Below are 23958 nucleotides of genomic sequence, written 5' to 3' on the forward strand. Positions count from 1 at the left end.
TCAGTGACTATTCCCACTTCTGATCATTTATCTCTCCCTCTTTTACTTCTTTTCTCGTTAACCCTCCTATGCCCTTTTCTCCTCTACTCTGCCTTCCCTAAATCCCAAACCCAATCTTGCAGTACTCTTGAACCTTCCTACTCCTCTGCTGTCAACCCAGGCTTAACTCTCTTGAGATACGCCTACAGCTTCCCTTTGTGCCTCTTTTGGCATCCTTGGAAGGGCCCATCAAAGGCACTTGTCACTGCCTCCTTATGAGCAGCAACCCCTACTGCCCCACGCTACTCTCCTCTTGCTCAGTGCACCGGCTGAGGGCTGATTTTGCCAATCTCCTCTCTGTCAAACTCACCCTTCCCAGTGTTGACCCTTGGGACTCTGCCAGTGGATCAGCTATCACCGCTCAGCTCCACATTTCCCTCCAGAATAAAACCCTTGCAATCATGAGTTTATTGTGGATAATTAGATCAACTTCATGGCCTTGACGGACACCTTGCCCATAACTGAAGTCTGCGCACCTGCCTATACCTTGCACCACTTGCCTCCCCAGAATGTCGCGCTGATGGTGTGCTTCTCATCACCAAATCAGACTTTGGTTTGTCCTCTCACGCCTCTTGCACTTTCTCCTCCTTTGAGCATCTCACCTCGTGCCACCCATTTCATTTCTCATTTAAAATCCTTATTCTCTTACACCCACCCAGGTATTATGCTAATTTTCTCATCGAGCTATCTTCACCCCTTATCTCAGATTTCCAGCACCGCACTATTTTGCTTTTGTATCTTCATTTTCTTCTTTCCTCTCTCAGTCTCTGCACTGAGCGACTTCTCATCCTAGGTGATTTGCAAACTACTGCCCCATCTACAACCTCTCTTTCCTCTGCAAAGTCCATGAGTGTCTCCCAAATTCGTGCCCCTCTTTCTCAGAAGTCCATGCTAGAATCCCTTCAATCAGGTTTCTGCCCCTGCCATAGTACCGAAATGGCACTTATCAAAGTCACCAATGACGTCATATGCGACTGTGACAAAGGTAAACTATCCGTCCTCATCCTTCTCGACTTGTCTGACACAATTGATCACACCACCTCCCTCCAACACCTCCCCACTGTTCTCCAGCTGGGTGGGACTGCACTCACCTGGTTCCATTCTTATCTATCTAATTATAGCAAGAGTATCACCTGTAGTGTCTTCTCTTCCCTCTTCTGCATAGTTACCTCTGATGTCCCCCAAGGATCTATCCTTGGCCCCCTTCTATTTCTGATCTACATGCTGACCCTTGGTGACATCATCAGAAAAATCATCAGTTTCCACACCTATGCTGATGACACCCAACTCTACCTGACCACACCTCTCTTGACCCCTCCACTGTCTCTTGATATTAGGCTGCTTGTCTGACCTCCAGTAATGGATGAGCAGAAAGTTCCTCTAATTAATTTCAGTCCCCACCACGAACTCCGTTTCCAAGTCACCGACTCCATCCCTCTCCCTGACCATTGTCTGAGGCTGAACCAGATTGTTCGCAATCTTGGTGTCATATTTGATGCCAACATGAGTTTCTGGCCGCATATCTGCATCATCTCAAAAACTACATATTTCCACGTCTGTAATATTGCCCAGCTCTGTCCCTGCCTCAACTCATCTGCTGCTGTAACGGTCATCCATGCCTTTTTTTAAATCTCCAGAATTGACTATACTAACACACTCCTGGCCGGTCTCCTAGGTTCTACCCTCCGTGAATTTAAGGTCATCCAAGACACTACTGCCTGTGTCATAACTCGCACCCATCACCCCTGTACTCTCTGACCTACACTGGTTCCTGGTTAAGCAACCCTTTGATTTTAAAATTCTCATCTCTGTTTTCCAATCCCTCCATGGCCTCACCCCTCCCCATATCCGTAATCTCTTCCAGTCCCACAGCCCTCCGAGATATCTAGGCTCATCTAATTCTGGTCTTTTGAGCATCCCCGATTTTACTTAATCCACTATAGGTGCCTTCATCTACTTGGGCTTTTAGCTCTAGAATTCCCTCCATTAACTTCTCCTCCTCTCTACCTTGCTTTCCTCCTTTAAGCCATTCCAAAAAATACCTCTTTGACCAAGCGTTTAGTCATGTGAAATTAAATCTCCTTTATGTGGATTGGAATCATATTTTGTTTTGTAACACCTCTGTGAAAACTCCTGGGACGTTTTAATACGTTAAAGGTGCTATATATCAATACAAGCTGTTGTTGTATGATGGAGGGAACGTCATTGATGAAGCAGCTGAAGACAGGTGGGGCTAGGATTCTGCCAGCAGCACTGTCCTGGGGCTTAGATGATCGGTCTTCAACAACCACAAACATCTTTATGATAGGAATGACTCCAGCAGGTGGAGAGTTTGATCCCTGATTCCCAGTGACTTCAATTTTACCAGGTCTCCTTGATGCTACACTAGGTAAAATAAGTACTGCTTTGATGTCAAGGGCAGTCACTCTCACTACACCTCTGGAATTCAGCTCTTTTGTACAAATGTGGACCCAGGCTGTCACAAGGTATGGAGCCTAGTGGTCTCCAATTATAAAATCTATGACTAAGTTTCTCACCAGCATCCAAGCAGGTCTCTGTTAAACCCGGAAGTGGATGCATTGGAGCTGGGTTGTGCTCCTGGTCTAGAAATCAAAATTTTTATCCCTTACCTACTCCCAACCCACCCATTTTTGGAAGTTAAAATTCTCCCCTGTTAAGTTCTAGGATCAGAACAGAGGCTTTAAATGGCTGCAATTGGCCTGCAGAATTCAGAATGAGTACTGCACCCCTATCTTAAGGTCATCTCTACAATTTGCAATAATCCTCATAATCCACAAACTGGTCCTAAGAAAGAACTTGCATTTGTACAATATGCAATATTACATCTTTCAGGACATCCCAAAGTGTTTCAGATCCAATTAATTACTTTTCTAAGTGTAGTCTCCAGTCCATAGATAAACAGGAAAGCCAACAGTTAAATTAATGACCAGTTAATGAGTTTTTGGTGGTGCTGCCTAAGGGAGTAACATTGGCCTTCTCTTCTTCAAAAAGCATCAAGACATCTTCAACATCCACCTAACCAAGTTGAAAAGGTGAAAGTGCTACCTATTGAAACTGAATTGTCAGCAGACAGTGCCAGTGGATCATAACAATGAGAGATGGGAATATGTTAGCAGTTAATATATTTTACATTTTATGACAACTGTCTACTCTTACTTCAAATCAGCCCAGGCAGAGATAAAGGTGGCTTCAGTGAACCCAAAGTGAAATGATTTGTTGTATCTCCAGGCTGCTCCCAGATACAAAGTACCAGCATACAGCTATCCCTGGGATTGTCATATTGGGAAAACTCATTTTTCAAGCTCACATGAGATGGCTGTAGAGAAATGCACATTACATTTTAGCGCTGTAAATAACCCAATTGTGTTAGAAATTAATGGGTGTTGGATGATACGGCACTTGTGGGGGAATGTGACCAGTGGAGTTGAGTTAATGATGAAGAGTTATTTGGTGGTGAATTTGCAGCTATGTTCCGTGGTACTCTGCAACTCACCGTTAGGAAGTACGCATGAGGACCCAGGCAACTTTTCATGTAGAGAATTGGCCTCTGTTCAATAACTCTTTATAGAAGATTACAACCTGGAGCTCACCATGAAAATTAACAGGATTAACATGCACCCTGCTAGTCCTTGGCTGAGTTTTGCAGTTCTGATGCCCACGTCACCATTTTTTATTACTCTGTGAGCTTGACCAACAAACCCTACAATCCGTATCCCAGAAGTAACTAAATCAGGTTTTTTGGCAGCAGGGGGTGGAGGTGCTGAGGAACAGAGGCTACTGTTGTTCTAACTGGTCTTAAGATGCTGACTTGGATAAATCTTGGCCATGTGAGCTGAACAGATGCACCGCACCTCAATATCCACATTAGGAGAGCTTTCCCTGGGGTCATAGTCAAATACAGCCACCATTCTTTTCATAGGCAATTTCTGCAGTACGTTGCCAGGCCGATTCCACTCTGCAACAGACAGGAAAGCTAGTGGTGAATATCATGGAGGGTAGATCTGCTAAATGGTGCAATTGAGGAAGTCATAAAAAAGAAAATTAAACAAGGGGGAGAGGATTTGTTATTACTTCGACATTGATAATGCATGTTATACAGAGGGAGTCCTTTATACATTCTTCACTGATAATACACATTATACAATGGGGGTCCATTATAACTTCTAAACATATTATGTATTTTGTATATGGGAGCCCTTTCTACCTTCCTTACTGAAAATGCATGTTACAAAGAGTAGGTTTGTGAAACATTCTACACTGCTAATTCATAAAACATCAGAAGCATGTAATGTGACAGTGAATCCACTGTAATTACTTTTCGAACAATAAACTGGTTAATAAATGATTTAGCAAACAAATGCTAGAAACAGAATGTTACAAAGCACCTGGATCAATGAAATAATTAATTACGGTTGGGATTGACACTAAAGGCTTTTAATAAATCTCATGCCCTGTGAGGATACAAACATACGAATTAGGAGCAGGAGTAGGCCACTCAGCTCCTCGAGCCTGCTCCGCCATTCAACAAGATCATGGCTGATCTGATTGTAAACTCAACTCCACATTTCCGCCTACCCCAATAACCTTTCACCTCCTTGCTTATCAAGAATCTCTCTACCTCTGCCTTAAAAATATTCAAAGACTCTGCTTCCACTGCCTTTTGAGGAAGAGAGTTCCAAACACTCATGACCCTCTGTGAGAAAAAAATTCTCTTAATCTCTGTCTTAAATGGGCAACCCCTAAGTTTTAAACAGTGACCCCTAGTTCTAGATTCTGCCACAAGAAGAAACATCCTTTCCACATTCACTCTGTCAAGACCCCTCAGGATCTTATATGTTTCAATCAAGTTGCCTCTTGCTCTCCTAAACTCCAGCCTAGCCTGTCCAACCTTTCCTAATAAGACAATTCTCCCATTCCAGCTATTAGTCTAGTAAACCTTCTCTGAACTGCTTCCAATGCATTTACATCCTTCCTTAAATAAGGGGACCAATACTGTACACAGTACTCCAGATGTGGTCTCACCAATGCCCTATATAACTGAAGCATAATCTCCCTACTTTTGTATTCAATTCCCCTCACAATAAATGATACCAATATATTAGCTTTCCAAATTACTTGCTGAACCTGCATATGAACATTTTGCGATTCATGCACTAGGACACCCAGATCCCTCTGCATCTCAGAACTCTGCAATCTCTCACCATTTAGATAATATGCTTCTTTTTTATTCTTCCTGCCAAAATGGACAATTTCACTTTTCCCACATTATACTCCATTTGCCAGATCTTTGTCCACTTACTTAACCTATCTGTATCCCTTTGTCGCCTCCTTATGTCCTTTTGACAACTTATTTTCCTGCCTATCTTTGTGTCATCGGCAAATTTAGCAACCATACCTTCGGTCCCTTCATCCAAGTCATTTATAGAAATTGTAAAAAGTTGAGGCCCCAGCACTGATCCCTGTGGCACACCACTCGTCACATCTTGCCAACCAGAAAATGACCCATTTATGCCTACTTTCTGTTTCCTGTTAGCTATCCAATCTTCTATCCATGCCAATATGTTACCCCCTACACCATCAGCTTTTATTTTTCGCAATAACCTTTGATATGGCACCTTAACAAATGCCTTATGGAAATCTAAGTGCAGTACATCCACTGGTTCTCCTTTATCTAAGCACATATTACTTCCTCAAAGATCTGATTATTTATACCGTATAAAAACACTATCACATATCCTCAGGATTGCTCAATATAATTACACTGTAGCAGCTTAATATCATACATCCTGTCAAGACCTCTCTGTATAATTAAATCATGTAGGAACATTCAGTGCAGTACTTTTATGAAATAGCTACATACATTGAAATTAGCTTTCCATGCCTTGGAATGATTGTATGTGAATGGAATTTCAATTTAATTATCTATAGAAAAATGAGGAGAAGCTGAGAGTAGGTTTTGCTGACCTTGCTGTTGAGCGTCCTCCCACTTGTCGGATTGCACTGAAAGAGCAGAGATTATTTAGTTAGACTCTTGCTTTCATTCTGGACCAGCTACTTATACATCGTCACATCAGCACCATGCTATTAGGCAATGAACAGGAAGCAGCAAGTCAAACACAGACACAGAAACATATTCAATGAAAAAGGCAACAAAAATTTAAGCACGAAGTGAGACAGACCTTTCTTGGATCGCCTTGGTTTCGGAGGAGGCGCAGTGCGGTGTCGCGGTTGAGAGAGCGTGCGACTGCCTTCATACAGCAAAAGACGAGAGAAAAAAAAGAGGAAATAAAGCAGCACAATAAAGCAGGAAGCTGAGACAGACAGAGCAGAATCATGTCAGGTTAGTAAATCAGAGACCAGTGGGTCTGGCATGTGGTACTGCCAGCTCTTGGCTATTACCAGCAGTTGAATCAGGCTGCGCAGAATGCAGATAGCGGTATACCTACCTCACAATGGAAGCCTGTGGAAACAAGGGAAAAATGGGGCACAGTGATGTTTGGGGAACATCAGGATCCCAAGGGCAATAAGCTCCAGCTCTGGTGCCACTAGTTGTGTAGTTTTCCAAACAGCACTGCACTGTGCTCATATATTCCATTCACATCATATGATATTACATTACATTGTCCAAGTCCTGAGTGGAGCATCCACAGACTTCAAAATATGCCAGCAGGACATTCAAAGTCTTTTCCCAAACAGAACAGTATTTTTCCATTTGCTTTGGTGTCTCATGATATAGAGACATTCAATAGTTATTTTCCCTTTAATTATTCAGGATTTCCATGAATTGTCATTACCAGCAGCAGGACTTCAGCCCTAAGCTGACCCTTTGCCCTGCCACTATCCTGTCCTCACCCTATTCTAATTCTGCCCCCATGTTATCTCCAGTCCCATGTGCAATGACATAGAATCTGCAGCACAGAAACAGGCCATTGGGTCCAGTTCATCCATGCCTGCGTTTATAATTGACATTGGCATCCTCCTACTCTAACTGCCTCTTTGCACCTTGCCCTCATATCCTTCTATTCCTTATAATTGTAGAATTGTCACCATTAACTAATCTAAAATTGGCCCTTTGCCCAATTTCGATTAGTTAAGAGTACAATCATAAAGAGTACAAGTGTACCATCTAATGTATGAAACAATGAAGTGTGTGTGTGTGTGTGTGTGTGTGTGTGTGTGTGTGTGTGTGTGTGTGTGTGTGTGTATATTTGAGTGACCTTTTCTCCACTGATGTACACTTACACTGGCAGATGAGAGGGCAGAGGTGGGAGATGGAGGGAAGAATGTATTAGTTTCGAGGTTTATTTTAAAAGCATATAAAGTAAATAAACTGACCATGTAGTGCTAGCCCACTCATGATCCGAGCCCCAACCCCAGATATGGCTCCCGATCCCAGCATGGGCCTGGCCCTAGTCGGGTTCAACCCTGCTTTTCTTCCATTAGAGTTTCTGTATTGCAGGATGGTGATTACAAGTGATAAGGACACAGGAAGCTACATCTCTGAAGCTGTCAAGCTCACTGCAAAACACAGTTTTCAAGCTCCAGAATAAGATTTCTCATGAAGGGTGAAAATAATTAGAGCATTACCAGCTGTGAACCTGGTATCGCACTATAAATCTAGCCATCTTATATTAGGGAACTCCAGACCGAGCAGCGTGTTGCTCTGATATCAAGTTCTCACTTCATCTACACAGATTCTCACATTTCAAGCTGAGCGTCTGTTACTGCAAGCGACCACTGATTGAACTGGTCATGGTTCAGGTCTTGGTTTTGTAGATGATGGGCACCACACTAGAGTACCAACACTAGATTTCAGTACAGAATGGACATTCAGTTAGGGCACACCGGCCACTGCAAGCCAATGATTCTGATTATTTGAAAAGCCACTTATAATTTTAAGGATCCTTCAAGAAACCTTTTGTGTTTGGAAAATTGAGATGGATGCGAGAGCACCTGTATATGGTGTCACAGAGAAGTGATGAGAGAGCATCAGTATATGGTGTCATATGCAAGTAACATATTGAGTTTCAGTGTTTAGACGTGTTCAGCTGGGAACTGTTGATAAATTTAAGCGTGGCTAGTATTTCAAACCTGTTAACTGTGCCTTCCCTTATTCCAAACCATGTCAAACCCCACCTACCTGACTCTTAACCTAGTCAAATTTGCCTACTCTCTTAACACTAACCCATTTAAATCCATCTTCTTTTTCCATCCTAGCTCAGTCAAACTTGACTTCCCTCTCACTTGTATTAATAATTTCTATTGCAGCATTAGAAAAATATCTGGCAAATGCTTCTGTTGTTCACTGTTGTTCCAATTAATTACTTAATATTTTACACCATATATTGAATTTGTTCAGCCTAAAAATAGAAGGCAATAGTCTCAGTTAAACAGTACTATCAGTGCAATGCACTACTCACCTAGCTTCTCCATGGACATATTGGGAGCCAGGTAACCCCGCTGTAGGAGCTGCTCCATCACTCCGTCATCATCCACCTGGATTTCTGAGACCATGTTACATGGCACAAAGCCAGTCTGGCCATTGCCTTCTCCACGGTAAAACCCATCGGCATCCTTATCACCAAACACCTGAAATGAGATTGTTCAGAAAGGAGACCTTTCCCTCAGTCTCATATCCAGTTTACTCCAGATTCACACACTTTCCCAGCTGAGCTCCATTTTCATCTTCACTCACCAGTGATGACCCTACACTCCCATAGCTATCCCCTTGTGGAAGAGAGGCAGCCAGGTAGGAATCTCCCATCATCATGACTGATTTTATTCAGTAGGCAGTTGAAAATAGGCTTATATTTAATAGTAGTTTTGTTGTCTGTCCATGCATTTGCTCCCTCGAACTGTCCTCAAAGACGTAGTGTCAGAGTGATTAGGGATCATATGGATGTGCAGGCAGAAATGCAACTGGCTGAGAGAATGGCATAACTTGGAAAGGTTGCAGGTTAAAACATTTTTAACACTATATTTTGGCAAATCATTTATTTCACCTGTTGGAAAATTCCTTCATCAATGCAACAATAGAGATTGATCGCTCTCAGTCACATGATACATAGAGCGATCAGACCATTCTCAAATCATAATGAATCAAGGACTGGAACTCACGAAAACAAGAAAACAGTATTAGAAAAAATACTGGCACTGAAGACTGGCAAATCCCCGGGACCTGATGGTTTCCACCCAGGCTTTTAAAGTAAGTGAGGTAATTACAGATACTTTATCATAATCTTCTAAAGCGCACTTGATTAAGGAAGTATCCATTTAGATTGCAAAACTGCAACTGTAACTTCATTGTTTAAGAATGAAGACAGAAAAACAAGGACATTCTAGAACCATTAGTCTTACATCTATTGTGGGGAAGTGATTGGAATCTATAATTAGGGACAGAGTGACTGATGCTTAGAGAAATTTGAGCTGATTAAAGAGAGCCAACATAGATGTGTCATGTCTAACAAATATAATTGAATTTTTTGGGGAAGTAACTAAAATAGTAGGCCCGGGAATGTCAATGTAAGTAGTTTTTATAGACAGCCAGAAAGCATTCAATAAGGTTCGACATAATATTGACAAATTATTGACCTGGTTAGGAGGTTGGTTAAGCAGTGTGTTACACCCAGGTGAGAATGGGGTCTAGGGGTTCCCTCTCAGCCTTTGCCTGGTTTCACCCTAACAGGATTTAATTTTAAAAACACAGTGTTTTTAGCTCCCCCTCAGTGAACCCTTGTTCACTGCTTTCCAATTGTAAGGCAAATAAATCAGACAGGTTCCAGCATTTCTTGTTTTTATTTCAGATTTCCAGCATCCGCAGTATTTTGTTTTTATATAAGGATAGTTGGGTAAATAGACTGGAAGGTATGGTGGTAAATGAATAGTGGGAAATATTCAAAGAAACAATTCAAAGGGATCAACAAAAGTACATTCCATTCAAAAACAAAAACTTGTCAAGAAAGACCCCTCTGTGGCTCATACAGGAACTTAAGGAGAGTATTAGACTAAAAGAAGACGCTTACAATGTTGCAAAAAATAGTTGCAAATCTGAGGATTGGGTGTGGTTTAGAAACCAGCAAAGGGCCACCAAAAAGTTGATAAAAAGGGAAAAAATAGAATATGAGAGTAAACTAGCCAGCATTATAAAAACAGATTGTAAGAACTTTTATAAGTACCTAAAAATAAAGAGAGCAGCTAAAGTAGACGTTGGTCCCTTAGATGCAGAGACAGGAGAAATCATCATGGGAATGAGGAAATGGCAGAGGCACTGAACAAATATTTTGTGTCTGTCTTCACAGTAGAAGTCACAAGTTCCATACCAGAAATAGGCAGTAACCTAGGGGCTAAAAAGAGTGAGGAAATTAAGGAAATTGATATCTGAAGAGAAAAAGTATTGGAGAAACTTGAGGGACTAAAATCTGACAAGTCCCCGGGACCAGATGGCCTACACCCTAGGGTTCTAAAAGAGATAGCAGCAGAAATAGTGGATGCGCTGGCTATGATTTTCCAGAATTCCTTAGATTCAGGAATGGTCCCTTCAGATTGGAAATTGGCAAATATTACACCGCTTTTCAAGAAAGGAGGTAGAGAGAAAACAGGGAACTACAGGCCAGTTAGCCTAAAATTAGTCGTTGGGAAGATGCTGGAAACTATTATTAAAGAAGTCTTAACATCACACTTGGAAAAGCATAGTTTGATTAGAACAAGTCAGCATGGTTTTACTAAAGGAAGATCCTGTTTGACAAGTGTTTTGAGGATGTAACTAGTCGGGTTATCAAAGGGGAACCAGTAGATGTAATATACCTGGATTTCCAAAAGGCATTTGATAAGGTGCCACATAAAAGATTATGAGGCAAGATAAGGGCTCATGGTGTTTGGGTCATATGTTAGCTTGGATAGAGGATAGGTTAACAGACAGGAAGCAGACAGTGATCATAAATGAGGCATTTTCAAGTTGGCAGGGAGTGGGGTGCCACAAGGATCAGTGCTGGGCCTCAGATATTTACACTCTATATTAATGACTTGGATGAAGAGACAGAGAGTAATGTATCTAAGTTTTCTGATGATACAAATGTCATGCAGGCCCCCACCTACCAAGAATGAGGCACATAGATTTCGCCACCTGGACATTAAATTTTAAAATTGTTGCTGGGAAGAAGGCCTTTTACAAGGGGTTTTCCAGCCCCTAACTGGAAAGACATTTTTTGCATACTAGCAGACATTGTTGGAACAAAGGAACCAGTCCCTGCTCCCCAATACACAAAAGAGACCTGGTCAAACCAGTCGGTCACGTGACCACCTGCTGGCCCACTAGGGGAGTTTTAAATTGGAGAAGCAGTTTAGTTTAGTTTAGTTTAGAGATACAGCACTGAAACAGGCCCTTCGGCCCACCGAGTCTGTGCCAACCATCAACCACCCATTTATACTAATCCTACACTAATCCCTACCACCGACCTATACTAGGGGCAATTTATAATGGCCAATTAACCTATCGACCTGCAAGTCTTACCAAAATTTTACAGGGCTTCGCTGAGACAGCAACTGGAATACTGTGTGCAGTTTTGGTCTCCACATTTAAGAAAGGATATAATTGCACTGGAGGCAGTGCAGCGAAGATTTACTAATTTGGTCCCTGGGATGAGGAGGTTGTCCCATAATGAGAGGCTGAGTAAATTGGGCCTATATTCTCTGGAGTTTAGAAGAATAAGAGGTGATCTAATTGGGACATACAAGATTCTGAAAGGGCTTGATAGGGTAGAAGCTGAGAGATTGTTTCTGCTGGTCGTGGAATCTAGAATTCAGAAAGCTGTTTGCTCCTGGACTTAAAAGACCCCTCTCCTGTCTGAGAAAAGTCTCCGACTGTGAACAAGGTTTAAGAAGAATACTGGGCCCCAACGAAAAGCAAGATCTACCTACAAACAAGGACTCAACAGCAAGCTCGAAGCATAATAACAAACCCCCTTCAGAGACTGCCTCAAACTTTTTCACTTTATTTTTTCTTCTGCTCTCTTCTGTCCCTATTTGCATGTGTGTATCGTATGTGCATGCTAGCGTGGACACGGCGTGTATCCATAGGCGTTAACCGAATTGGAGATTAAATTTTAAAAAATTTCACTTTTCTTCTTTAAACCGAAGAAAGCCAGTTTTGTGCTAATATCTTTGCCTTATAATTGGAATGCAGTGAGAGTGCTCAAAAACAGTGTGTTTAAAAACAAAACCCTGTTACAATAAGACCAGGTGAAGGTTGAGAAAGACCCCTAGACACCCTTCTCACCTGAGCGTAAAGCAAAGCTAAGCTGTGTGAGGTTGCAAAGTGATATAGACTGAACAAGGTTGAGTGAGCGGGGAACAAGATGGCAAATGGAGTATAATGTAGGGAAGTGTGAAGTTGTTCACTTTGGTCGCAAAAATAGAAAAGCAGTATATATTTTAAAAGGTGTGAAACAGGTAAGTGTTGATGTTCAGAGAGACTTGGGGGTACTCGTACAAGGAACGCACAAAATTAACATGCAGATGCAGCAGGTTATTAAGAAGGGAAATGGCATGTTGGCCTTTATTGCAAGAGGATTGGAGTATAGGAATAAAGAAGTCTTACCAAAATTTTACAGGGCTTCGCTGAGACAGCAACTGGAATACTGTGTGCAGTTTTGGTCTCCACATTTAAGAAAGGATATAATTGCACTGGAGGCAGTGCAGCGAAGATTTACTAATTTGGTCCCTGGGATGAGGAGGTTGTCCCATAATGAGAGGCTGAGTAAATTGGGCCTATATTCTCTGGAGTTTAGAAGAATAAGAGGTGATCTAATTGGGACATACAAGATTCTGAAAGGGCTTGATAGGGTAGAAGCTGAGAGATTGTTTCTGCTGGTCGTGGAATCTAGAACACGGGGCCACGGTCTCAGGACAAGGGGCCGATCATTCAGGACTGAGATGAGGAGAAATTACTACACTCAAAAGGTTGTGAATCTTTGGAATTCTCTACTCCAGAGGGTTGTGGATGCTCCATTGTTGAATACATTTAAGGCTGGGATAGACAGATTTTTGATCCTGCAGGGAATCAAGGGATATTGGGAGCAGGCAGGAAAGTGGAACTGAAGCCCAACATTAGCCATGATCGTATTGAATGGCGGAGCAGGCTCGAGGGGCCATATGGTCTACCTCCTATTTCTTGTGTTTTTGTGTTCTAAAAATGGCAGGACAGGTGATGTGTCACAGTTGCAGTATGTGGGAACTCCTGGTGCCATGGCAATCCATGGCAACCACGTCTGTAGTAAGTGTCTGTGGCTTGAGGAGCTTCGGCTCAGAGTACATGAGCTGGAGACCCAACTGCAGACATTGCGATGCATCAGGGAGGGGTAAAGTTACCTGGACACTTTGTTCTGGAAGGTAGTCACACCCCTTAGGATAGGGTCATCTAATTTGGTCAGAGACAGGAGGGTGTGACTGCGAGTCAGGCAGGTAAGGGGATCATGAAGGTGGGAGTGGAATAACCTCAGTCCTTGCAATTGAGCAACAAGTCCGAGGTTCTTGCAGCTTGTATAGACAAGAGCGAGGGCTGTAGCGTGGATGAGCAGATTGACCATGGCACCAAGGTACAGGGAAGTCATTCAAGTGGGGGAGTTAAAAGGAATGTAGTGGTAGTAGGGGACAGTATAGTCAGTAGGATAGACATTGTTTTTTGCAGCAAGAGTGAGAGTCCAGAAAGCTGTGCAGCCAGCCCGGTACCAGGGTTCGGGACATCTATTAAGGGCTGGAGAGAAACTTGCAGTGGGAGAGTCAGGATCCAGTGGTCACGGCCCATGTAGGTACCAACGACATAGATAAGACTAAGAGGTTCTGCCTAGGGAGTATGAGGAGCTTGGCATGAAATTAAAAAGCAGAACCTCAAAGGTAATCTCTAGATTATTACCTGAGCCAGGTGCAAATTGGCATAGGGTAAATAAGATTAGAGAGATGAATGTGTGGCTCAAAGACTGGTGTGGGAGAAGTGGGTTCCGGTTTGTGTGGCACTGACTCCAGTACTGGGGAAAATGGAGGCTGTACCATTGGGATGGACTTCACCTGAACTGTGCTGGGACCAGAGTTGTATAACTAGGGAAGTATAGAGGGCTTTCAACTAAATAGAGGAGGGAAGGTATCATGAGGGGAAGATCGAGTAAATTAAAGGGGAATGACAAGGCACTAGATCAAGCTGGCAATAAAGATAATGATGATCAGAGTATGGCAGGAAGGGACAGTGATTGCAAACTTATGAGTATGCCAGCAGATAGGGCCAGAGTTTACAAAAACATAAAAAAAACTAAATTAAGGGCTCTGTATCTGAATGCCTGCAGCATTCACAATAAAACAGATGAATTGTCAGCTCATATAGAAACTCATATATATGACCTGATAGCCATTACAGAGACGTGGCTACAAGGAAGCCAAAGCTGGGACCTGAATATCCAATGGTAAGTGGCATTCAGGAAGGACAGGAAGCTTGGAAAAGGTGGTGGGATAGCTCCGTTAATTAAAGAGGGTATAGTCCTGTAATGAGAGATGATCTTAGTTCTAAAAATCCAGATGTAGAATCAGTTTGGGTGGAACTAAGAAACAGCACGTGGCAGAAAACATTGGTCGGAGCTGTTTATAGGCCACCAAACAGCTGTGGTAATGTAAATCACTTTATAAATCAGGAAATTAGAAGTGCCTGTAACAAGGGTAATACAATAATCATGGGGGAATTTCAATCTACATATATATTGGGTAAACTTTTATTAGTACTAATGTTGTGGAGGATGAATTCTTGTAATGTATGCGAGATAGTTTTCTACAGCAGTACATTGAGGAATCAACTAGTGAACAGGCTATTTTAGATCTAGTATTGTGCAATGAAAAAGGGCTAATTAATAATCTTCTTGTAAAGGAGCCTTTAGGAAAGAGTGTCCATAATATGATAGAATTTTACATGAAGTTTGAAAGTGATGCAGTTCAATCAGAAACTAGCGTCTTCAATCTAAGCAAAGGAAACTATGAAGGTATGAGGGGAAAACTCATTAAAAGGTATGATAGTCAGCAGGCAATGACTACCATTTAAAGAACTAATACATAGTTTACAAAAACGTATTCCTTTAATGCACACAAACCCAGCAAGGAAAGTGTTCCAACTGTGGCTAATGAAAGAAATCCAGGATTGTATTAGAACAAAGGAAGAGGTATATAAAGTTGCCAAAAAATGGTATGCCCGAGGGTTGGAAGCATTTCAGAATTCTGCAAAGGAGGACCAAGAAAAAGATAAAGAAAGGGAAAATAGAATGTGAGAGTAAACTAGCGAGGAACATAAAAACGGACTGTAAAAGCTGCTAAAGTTATGCAAAAAGGAAAAGATTAGCAAAGATAAATGTAGGTCCAGTACAATGGAGTCAGGAGAATTTACAGTGGGGAATAAGGAAATGGCAGAGAAACTAAGCAAATACTTCACAACTGTCTTCACAGAGGAAAATACTAAAAACCTCCCAGAAATAATGGAGAATCAAGGGACTAGTGTAAACAAGGAATTGCAAGATATTAATATTAGTTTTAAAAAAAGTATTACAAAATTAATGGGATTTCAAGTCGATAAATCTCCTGGATTTGATGATCTACATCCCAGAGTATTGAAAGAGGTTGCTGTAGAGATAGAAGATGCATCAGTGCTTATCTTTCAAAATTCTATAGACTCTGGAATGGTTCCTACAAATTGGAAGGTAGCAAAAGTAACCCCACTATTTAAGAAAAGAGGGAGAGAGAAAACAGGGAACTACAGACCTGTTAGCCTAACATCAGTTGTAGGGGAAAATGCTAGAATCTATGATAAAGGATGTGATAACAGGACACTTAGAAAATAATGGTCAGATTGGGCAGAGTCAACATGAATTTATGAGAGTGAAATCATGTTTCACAAACCTGTTGGGGTTTTTTGAGGATGTAATTAGCAGAATAGCTATGGGGGAACTGGTGGATGTGGTATATTTAGATTTTCAGAAGGCTTTTGATAAGGTCCTACACAAGAGGTTAGTAAAGAAAATTAGAGCACATGGTATGGGGGGGGGGAAAAGGTGATATATACTGGCATGGAGTGAGACCTGATTAATGGACAGAAAACAGCGAGTAGGAATAAATGGGTCATTTTCAGATTGGCAGGCTGTGACTAGTGGGGTACCGCAAGGATCAATGCTGAGGCCCCAGCTATTCACAATCTATAACAATGATTTGGATGTGGGGATTAAATGTAACATTTCCAAGTTTGCAGATGATACAAAACTCGGTGGAAGTTTGAGTTGTGAGGAGGATGCAAAGACACTCAAGGGGATTTGGAGAGGCTAAGCAAGTGGGCAAAAATTTTGCAGATGGAATACAAGGCGGAGAAATGCGAGGTTATCCACTTTGGTAGGAAAAACAGAAATAGAGTATTTCTTAAATAGTGAGACGCTGGGAAGTGTTGAACTTCAAAGGGACTTGGTATCCTTGTTCATGAGTCACTGAAAGCTAACATGCAGGTACAGCAAGCAATTATGAAGGCAAATGATATGTTGGCCTTCATTACAAGAGGATTTGAGTATAGGAGTAAAGATGTCTTACTGCAATTATATAGAGCCTTGGTGAGACCGTACCTGGAGTTAAATGTGCAATTTTGCTCTCCTTACCTAAGGAAAGATATATTTGCCATAGAGGGAGTGCAACAAAGGTTCACCAAACTAATTCCTGGGATGGAGGGGTTGTCCTATAAGGAAAGATTAAATACACTGGACCTTTATTCTCTGGAGTTTCGAAGAATGAGAGGTGATCTCATTCAAACATACAAAATTCTTACAGGGCTCGACAGGTTTGATGCAGGAAGGAAGTTTCCCCTGGCTGGGGGGTCCAGAACCAGGGGACACAGTCTCAGAATAAGGGGCAGGCCATTTAGGACTGAGAAGTGGAGGAATTTCTTCACTCAGAGGGTGGTGAATCTTTGGAATTCTCTGCTCCAGAGGGTTATGGAGGCTTTGTCGTTGAGTATATTCAAGACTGAGCTAGATAGATTTTTATATATTAAGGGTTACAAGGATAGTGCAGGAAACTGGAGTTGAAGTAGAAGATCAGCCATGATCTCATTGAATGGCAGAGCCGGCTCGAGGGGCTGAACGGCCTACTCCTGCTCCTATTTCTTATGTTCTTTCAATACATGAGCTGACAGGAATTCTGGAAGATTTGCCTTTTAATGTACGTGCTACAAAAAGTCTGAAAATTCCTGCAGTACTTATAACCATAATTTAAATAGGTTATTTTCTTTGAAAAATTGAATAAAGTAGAACTTCCCTCACCAGAAACACAGCTGCTCCTCAGAGCACATCAACCAGAATCCTTATCATCACAAGTGAAATATCTGCTGCAGTCAGATTGACTGTTGATGATCAAACAACAGGCCTACTAACTCTCCCACATTTAGTTAGAGGCTGACAATCTTCCACATGTATGGAATGTAACAGTAATACCCAATATGTTTCTTTCTTCCTCTAGAAGGCAGCTTTTAGAAACAATGTTATTCTGGATGCTGTGCTCTCACCTTTAGGATCTGGCCCTCCTTGAATGCCAACTCCTCCTCTGCAGCATCTGGGTTCGGTGACATTGTTGCAGGATTGTAATCAAACAAAGCCACAAAGATGCGAACAAGACCACCATCTGCTGTTCCCTTTGCATCTAACTCCTTGTATCCATCCAGGATTGGAGTCTCTCGATTTGTAGAACTCTCAGCTGGTGAAACTGAAATCAAAAGATGAGCAGATGAGGACCAGACTAAGCTCATTCACATTACTTTAAGATTTAGACCAAATACACATTGGGCAATTTCTCTACAGCAAGCAAACACTTCAGGCAAGGACACACACCTGACAGCTGTATGGCCTTTCACACTGCTAAAGCTTTTGTTCAACACCTCATTACCAGTGCAAGCATCAACCAAGATAATACAATGCCCTCTCTTGATCTGCACCTTCAATGATACTTGCCTCCATAACTGTCCCTTGTTGCCTGTGATTCTAGAATTTTCTTCCATATATTTGTGTGTATGAAACCAAAGCTCATGTCCATGGGCAGTGTGCTGTAATGTAATAGGAATCATTGGAAATATGGGCTGTTTTCTGCAATATTATAGGAGTCCCATGGATACAGTGCTACACCATAGCCAGAAGACCTGTAGCCATTGAGACTAGGTAGTGTGCTGTAATGTAAAGCAGTTCCATCGGCGGCTGTGCATGTATGATCTAAAGGTCGCATTGTAGCAACTCACTAAGATTATTTCGTCAGCACCTCTCTCCTCTGTGACCCTACCACCGAGAAGGACAAGAGCAGTAATGTCGCTAGAGCACCATCATCACTAGTTCACAAAGCATCCCAACTTGGATGTATGTTGCCATTCCACCATTGTTGCAAGGCAATATCCTCGAATTCCCTACCAGAGAGTGCCATTAGTACAAGGATTTCAGCAGTTCAAGTAGTAGGTCCAACACCATTTTCTCAAGGCAATTAAGCATGGGCAATAGATACAGCCTTATCAGTTCTGCCCACATCCCGAGAACAAACAGGAATAACAGAAGCCGTCTGTTTCTATCTACCATGTGCCATCTGTTCTTAATTTTAAACATCTCTCTCAAATCACCCTGTAATCTCTAACAAAAACAGGCCCAATTTTCTTTAAAGTCTTTCTTAGCATTTGTATTTCCTCATACCAGGCAGCATCTAAGTGAAATAAAAACAGCAAATGCTTTAAATACTCAGCAGGTCTGGCAGCATGTGGAGAGTCAGAGTTAACGTTTCTATGAGCTTTCATCAGAACAAAGGCCCCAAACCTGAAATGCTAACTGTTTCTTGCTCCACAGATGCTGCGAGACCTGCTGGGTATTTCCAGCACTTTTTGTTTTTATTTTCCAGCATCCGCAGTATTTTGTGTTTGTTTTAGCATCTTAGTGAATCCGTGCTGTATCTTCTCTATCGTCTCAACATCCTTCTTACAGTGGAACCTAAAGCTGCACACAGTACTTCAGCTCTAGTCATACTGAGGTTTTATATGTATTCACATTATATCCTCAATTTTATATTTAATACCTCATCATTAAAATCCAGTAATGTATTAGTTTTTTTTTAAATGGGTGTGTGAGCAATTGGGGGGAGGGGGGGGGGGTGGTACAGCTGGACTGGGTTAAATCAGCATAACTGTGATGTTCATTTTTCCACCATCTGCCCCAAAATAAAAAGCTCGAGTCTATGACAGAAGCAAAGACTGTTTCATTGGGTGAGAAACAAACTTACAACACTGGAGATTTGGAGACTCTGAAAGCTGCAATGAAGGAGCGCTGAAACTGACCTTTGGAAGACAGCAACTCCCCTCTGTGGAGCTTGAGCGATGCGCTGTTCTTGGGATTTAAAACTTGTACTGCAGGAGAGTCAGGTAAACAGTGGGATACTGAATCTGTGTTTATTGCAAAGCCCTGAAAAACAGATACAAAGATCGAAGAAAGAGAATCTAAGTAATAATAGATTACAGCATAAATGTAACTTTTCCAGGTGATACTTCATCTTCAGCCTTCCAAACACGAGTACCTGCACACCAGTATACTCATCACAGTCTCTTGCGCATTGGCTCCTGCCCTCCAGCAAACTCACCAGTATCACCACTTGGTGCCCTCACCACAATCTCTCACATACCAGTAACCTCATCACAGTCTCTTGCAGACCAGTAAGCTCACGGTAATCTCTTGTACACGGTCACCTGCATACCAGAAAACTCCCCAGTCTCTTACACACCAGCAAACTAACCACAGCCCATAACGGATTGCAAATTGATTCTCCACAAAATGACTTTTCTCTGTACACATATCTAATACACATTTGCTGCCTTTGGTGCATAGCATATAGTGATTTTCACACACAACCCACATTTTCCACGTTGTGTTGGCAAGTGAAGGCATCACTCTCGTCTCACAATGCTACATAACTGCTAAGTGAGTTGTTTATAAAGTGATGAAACATCTGGGGATGAGTACAAGCCTGAGAAGATCTTTGGGTAGGATTGGGTGGTTGTATCCTATAGAGAACCAGGATTAGTGCTGGGTAATGTGCATTTCTGATTGACATAGTTTTGTCCCCCCACATATAATCCAGCCAATTGAAAATGCAGTTATCGTTTCACGCATCCTTTCAAAGCTACAAAATTGTAGAATGATGGTCGTTTTATCATTAAGACCGCCTATATCCACCTCCGTAACACTGCCTGACTTCATCCCTGTCTCAGCTCATCTGCTGCTGAAACCCACAATCATGCCTTCGGTACCTCTAGACTTGACTTTTCCAAAGTGCTCCTAGGTGGTCTCCCACATTCTACCCTCTGTAAACTTTGGGTCATCCAAAACTCTGCTTCCCATGTCTTAACTCACACCAAATCCTCCAAATCCTGTTCCCGTATTACCCCTGTGCTCTCTGACCTATATTGGCTCCTGGTCAAGCAAGGTCTTGATTTTAAAATTCTCATACTCGTTTTCAAATCCCTCCATGGCCTCTCCCCTCTCTATTTCGGTAATCTCCTCCAGCCCCACAACCCTCATAGATATCTGCGTTCCTCTAATTCTGGCCTCTTGTGCATCCCTGATTTTAATCTCTGCCCCATTGGTGGCCACGCCTTCAGTTGCCTAGGGCCCAAGCTTTGGAATACCCTCCCCTACACTTCTCCACTTCGCTTTCCTCCTTTAAGACACTCTTTAAAACCTAAACCTTTGACCAAGCTTTTAGTCATCTGACCTAATATCTTCTTTTGTGGCTCGGTGTCATACATGGTTTTATAATGCCCCTGTTAAGTGCCTTGGGAAGTTTTATGATATTTATGCAGTGCCTTTAATGTAAGTTGTTGTTTTTGTTTATAAAGGTTGAGTTCAATGGACAGAGACCTGTTTCCCAGAGGACAGCAAAATACAATTCTAACAATAGATCAATGCATAGACTGGGCAACTGGTAATGATAAAATATGACACCTTTTAGCCCTGGGTCTACAGAGATTTCCATAAGGAACACCCTGAACAGCCAACCTTTCTTGCACCCTCCCTTGTCCTGTGGTTCGTTGCACCGTCAACATCACAACAGGCTGGTATGTAAACCTTCCTCATGATCATACGTCCCGATGCTCAACTTTCTTCATGATCACAGGTCCTATATGGTCACTTTTCCTCAGGATCATAGGTCACTCTTCTTTGTGGTCAGTAGTTTCTAAGTCTCCCATACATATTTTAACCACATTCATAGCTAAAATTGCACATTCAGTTCTGTTATATGGTGGTGAAATACTGGAACAATCGGGCAAACTGTGGGTTTGAACTGAAGCCAATAAACATTCTGTCTATGAGATTAAACAATGAGTTGCTTTTGTATCTGCCTCTCTATCAAAGCTCCTTCTTCACTATCTCAGGGTTATTTTGTCAGATGTTTAGGGATCTGGTCTGTTGATGATCTGTTGTCATTGTCCAAATAAAGGAATAGAAATCTATTTCTGCCTTGTGGACATTCTAAAACTGGAAAGATAATTGCACATAAGTATAAATTTTTTCCCCCCTTGCACTCCAAGTCCAATCATTGGCAGATATCAGCATTGTTCCCAGGCACTAAACTTTAAGGAGACTGAGGAGCTACAACCCAATCTTTTTTTAAAAATTCATTCATGGGATGTGGGCGTCGCTGGCTAGACCAGCAATTATTGCCCATCCCTAACTGCCCTTGAGAAGGTGGTGGTGAGCTGCCTTCTCGAACAGTCCATGTGGGGTTGGTACACCCACAGTGCTGTTAGGAAGGGAGTTCCAGGATTTTGACCCAGCGACAGTGAAGGGACAGCGATACAGTTCCAAGTCAGAATGGTGTGTGGCTTGGAGGGGAACTTGCAGATGGTGTGTTCCCATGCATCTGCTGCACTTGTCCTTCTAGGTGGTAGAGGTCGTGGGTTTGGAAGGTGCTGTCTGAGGACCCTTGGTGCGTTGCTGCAGTGCATCTTGTAGCTGGTACACACTGCTGCCACTGTGCATCGGTGGTGGAGGGAGTGAATGTTTGTGGATGGGGTGCCAATCAAGTGGGATGCTTTGTCCTGGATGGTGTCGAGCTTCTTGAGTGTTGTTGGAGCTGCACCCATCCAGGTAAGTGGAGAGTATTCCATCACACTCCTGACTTGTGCTTTGTAGATGGTGGACAGGCTTTGGGGAGTCAGGAAGTGAGTTACCCGCCTCAGGATTCCTAGCCTCTGACCTGCTCTTGTAGCCACAGTATTTATATGAATACTCCAGTCCAGTTTCTGGTTAATGATAACCCCAAGGATGTTGATAGTGGGGGTTTCAGCGACTGTAACGCAACTGAATGTCAAGGGGAGGTGGTTAGATTCTCTCTTGTTGGAGATGGTCATAGCCTGGCACTTGTGTGGCGCGAATGTTACTTGCCACTTATCAGCCCAAGCCAAATGTTGTCCAGGTCTTGCTGCATTTCTACACGGACTGCTTCAATATCTGAGGAGTTGTGAATGGTGCTGAACATTGTGCAATCATCAACGAACATCCCCACTTCTGACCTTATGATTGAAGGAAGGGCATTGATGAAGCAGCTGAAGATGGTTGGGCCTAGGACACTACCCCGAGGAACTCTTGTAGTGATGTCCTGGAGCTGAGATAATTGACCTTCAGCAACCACAACCATCTTCCTTTGCACTAGGTATGACTCCAACCAGCGGAGAGTTTTTCCTGATTCCCATTAACTCCAGTTTTGCTAGGGTTCCTTGATGCCATACTCGGGCAAATGCCGCCTTGATGTCAAGGGCAGTCACTCTCACTTCACCTCTTGAGTTCAGCTCTTTTGTCCCTGTTTGAAGCAAGGCTGTAATGAGGTCAGGATCTGAGTGGCCCTGGCAGAACCCAAACTGAGAGTCACTGAACAGGTTGTTGCTAAGCAAGTGCCGTTTGATATCACTGTTGACAACACTTTCCATTACTTTACTGATGATCGGGAGAAGACTGATGATCGAGAGAAGACTGATGGGGCGGTAACTGGCCGGATCGGACTTGTCCTGCTTTTGTGGACAGGACATACCTGGGCAACTTTCCACATTGCTGGGTAGATGCCAGTGTTGTAGCTGTACTGGAACAGCTTGGCTAGGGAAACGGCAAGTTCTGGAGCACAGGTCTTCAGTACTATTGCCAGAATGGTGTCAGGGCCCATGGCCTTTGCTGTATCCAGTGACTTCAGTCATTTCTTGCTATCACGTGGAGTGAATCAAATTGGCTGAAGACTGGCATCTGTGATGCTGGGGACTTCAGGAGGAGGCCAAGATGGATCATCCACTCGGCACTTCTGGCTGAAGATTGTTGCAAATGCTTCAGCCTTATCGTTTGCACTGATCTGCTGGGCTCCCCCATCATTGAGGACGGGGATATTTGTGAAGCCATCTCCTCCGGTTAGTTGTTTAATTGTGCACGACTGGATGTGGCAGGACTGCAGAGCTTAAATCTGTTATGTTAGTTATGGGATCACTTAGCTCTGTCTATCACTTGCATCTATATAAGGTACAGGGACTGATGGGCATGATCTAACAGCATCCATCACAGAAACATTACAGGAACAACAACCCCAGTACAGAGAAAGCAGGGAAAGGTGTAAAAATTGGCAAAAAATAACTCAGCACTGACCTCAGTGATGAAGACAATTGGCCCATGCTTACTGTAAAGGTAGGAGAACTTGGAGAACAAATTGCATGTCCATATTGAATGGGAATCAATAGCTTGGGAGAAGAGTTGCCTATTTGGGCCCAGAAAAATCTGAGGACAGGAAGCAGGAAAAGTGAAATTCGTTGAGCAATATTCAATTCACAGCTGTTCCAGG

General features: G+C 42.5%; 1 protein-coding gene across 8 annotated transcripts in view; it reads right to left on the reverse strand.

The window, feature by feature from the left end:
* The window catches only part of LOC137346640 (RIMS-binding protein 2-like), a 326747-nt gene that overhangs the window by 15673 nt on the left and 287116 nt on the right, over window positions 1-23958 (reverse strand). For all 8 annotated transcript variants that reach the window (XM_068010262.1, XM_068010263.1, XM_068010266.1 and 5 more), the window contains 5 exons: window positions 19424-19547; window positions 17627-17823; window positions 8481-8649; window positions 6025-6060; window positions 3912-4015 (listed from right to left, as the gene is read on the reverse strand). In XM_068010262.1, the coding sequence (XP_067866363.1) occupies window positions 3912-4015; window positions 6025-6060; window positions 8481-8649; window positions 17627-17823; window positions 19424-19547 (630 nt within the window). The remainder of the gene's footprint in view (window positions 1-3911; window positions 4016-6024; window positions 6061-8480; window positions 8650-17626; window positions 17824-19423; window positions 19548-23958) is intronic.

The sequence above is a fragment of the Heterodontus francisci genome, chromosome 30 (assembly GCF_036365525.1).
Source record: "Heterodontus francisci isolate sHetFra1 chromosome 30, sHetFra1.hap1, whole genome shotgun sequence".
NCBI classification, from domain to species: domain Eukaryota; kingdom Metazoa; phylum Chordata; class Chondrichthyes; order Heterodontiformes; family Heterodontidae; genus Heterodontus; species Heterodontus francisci.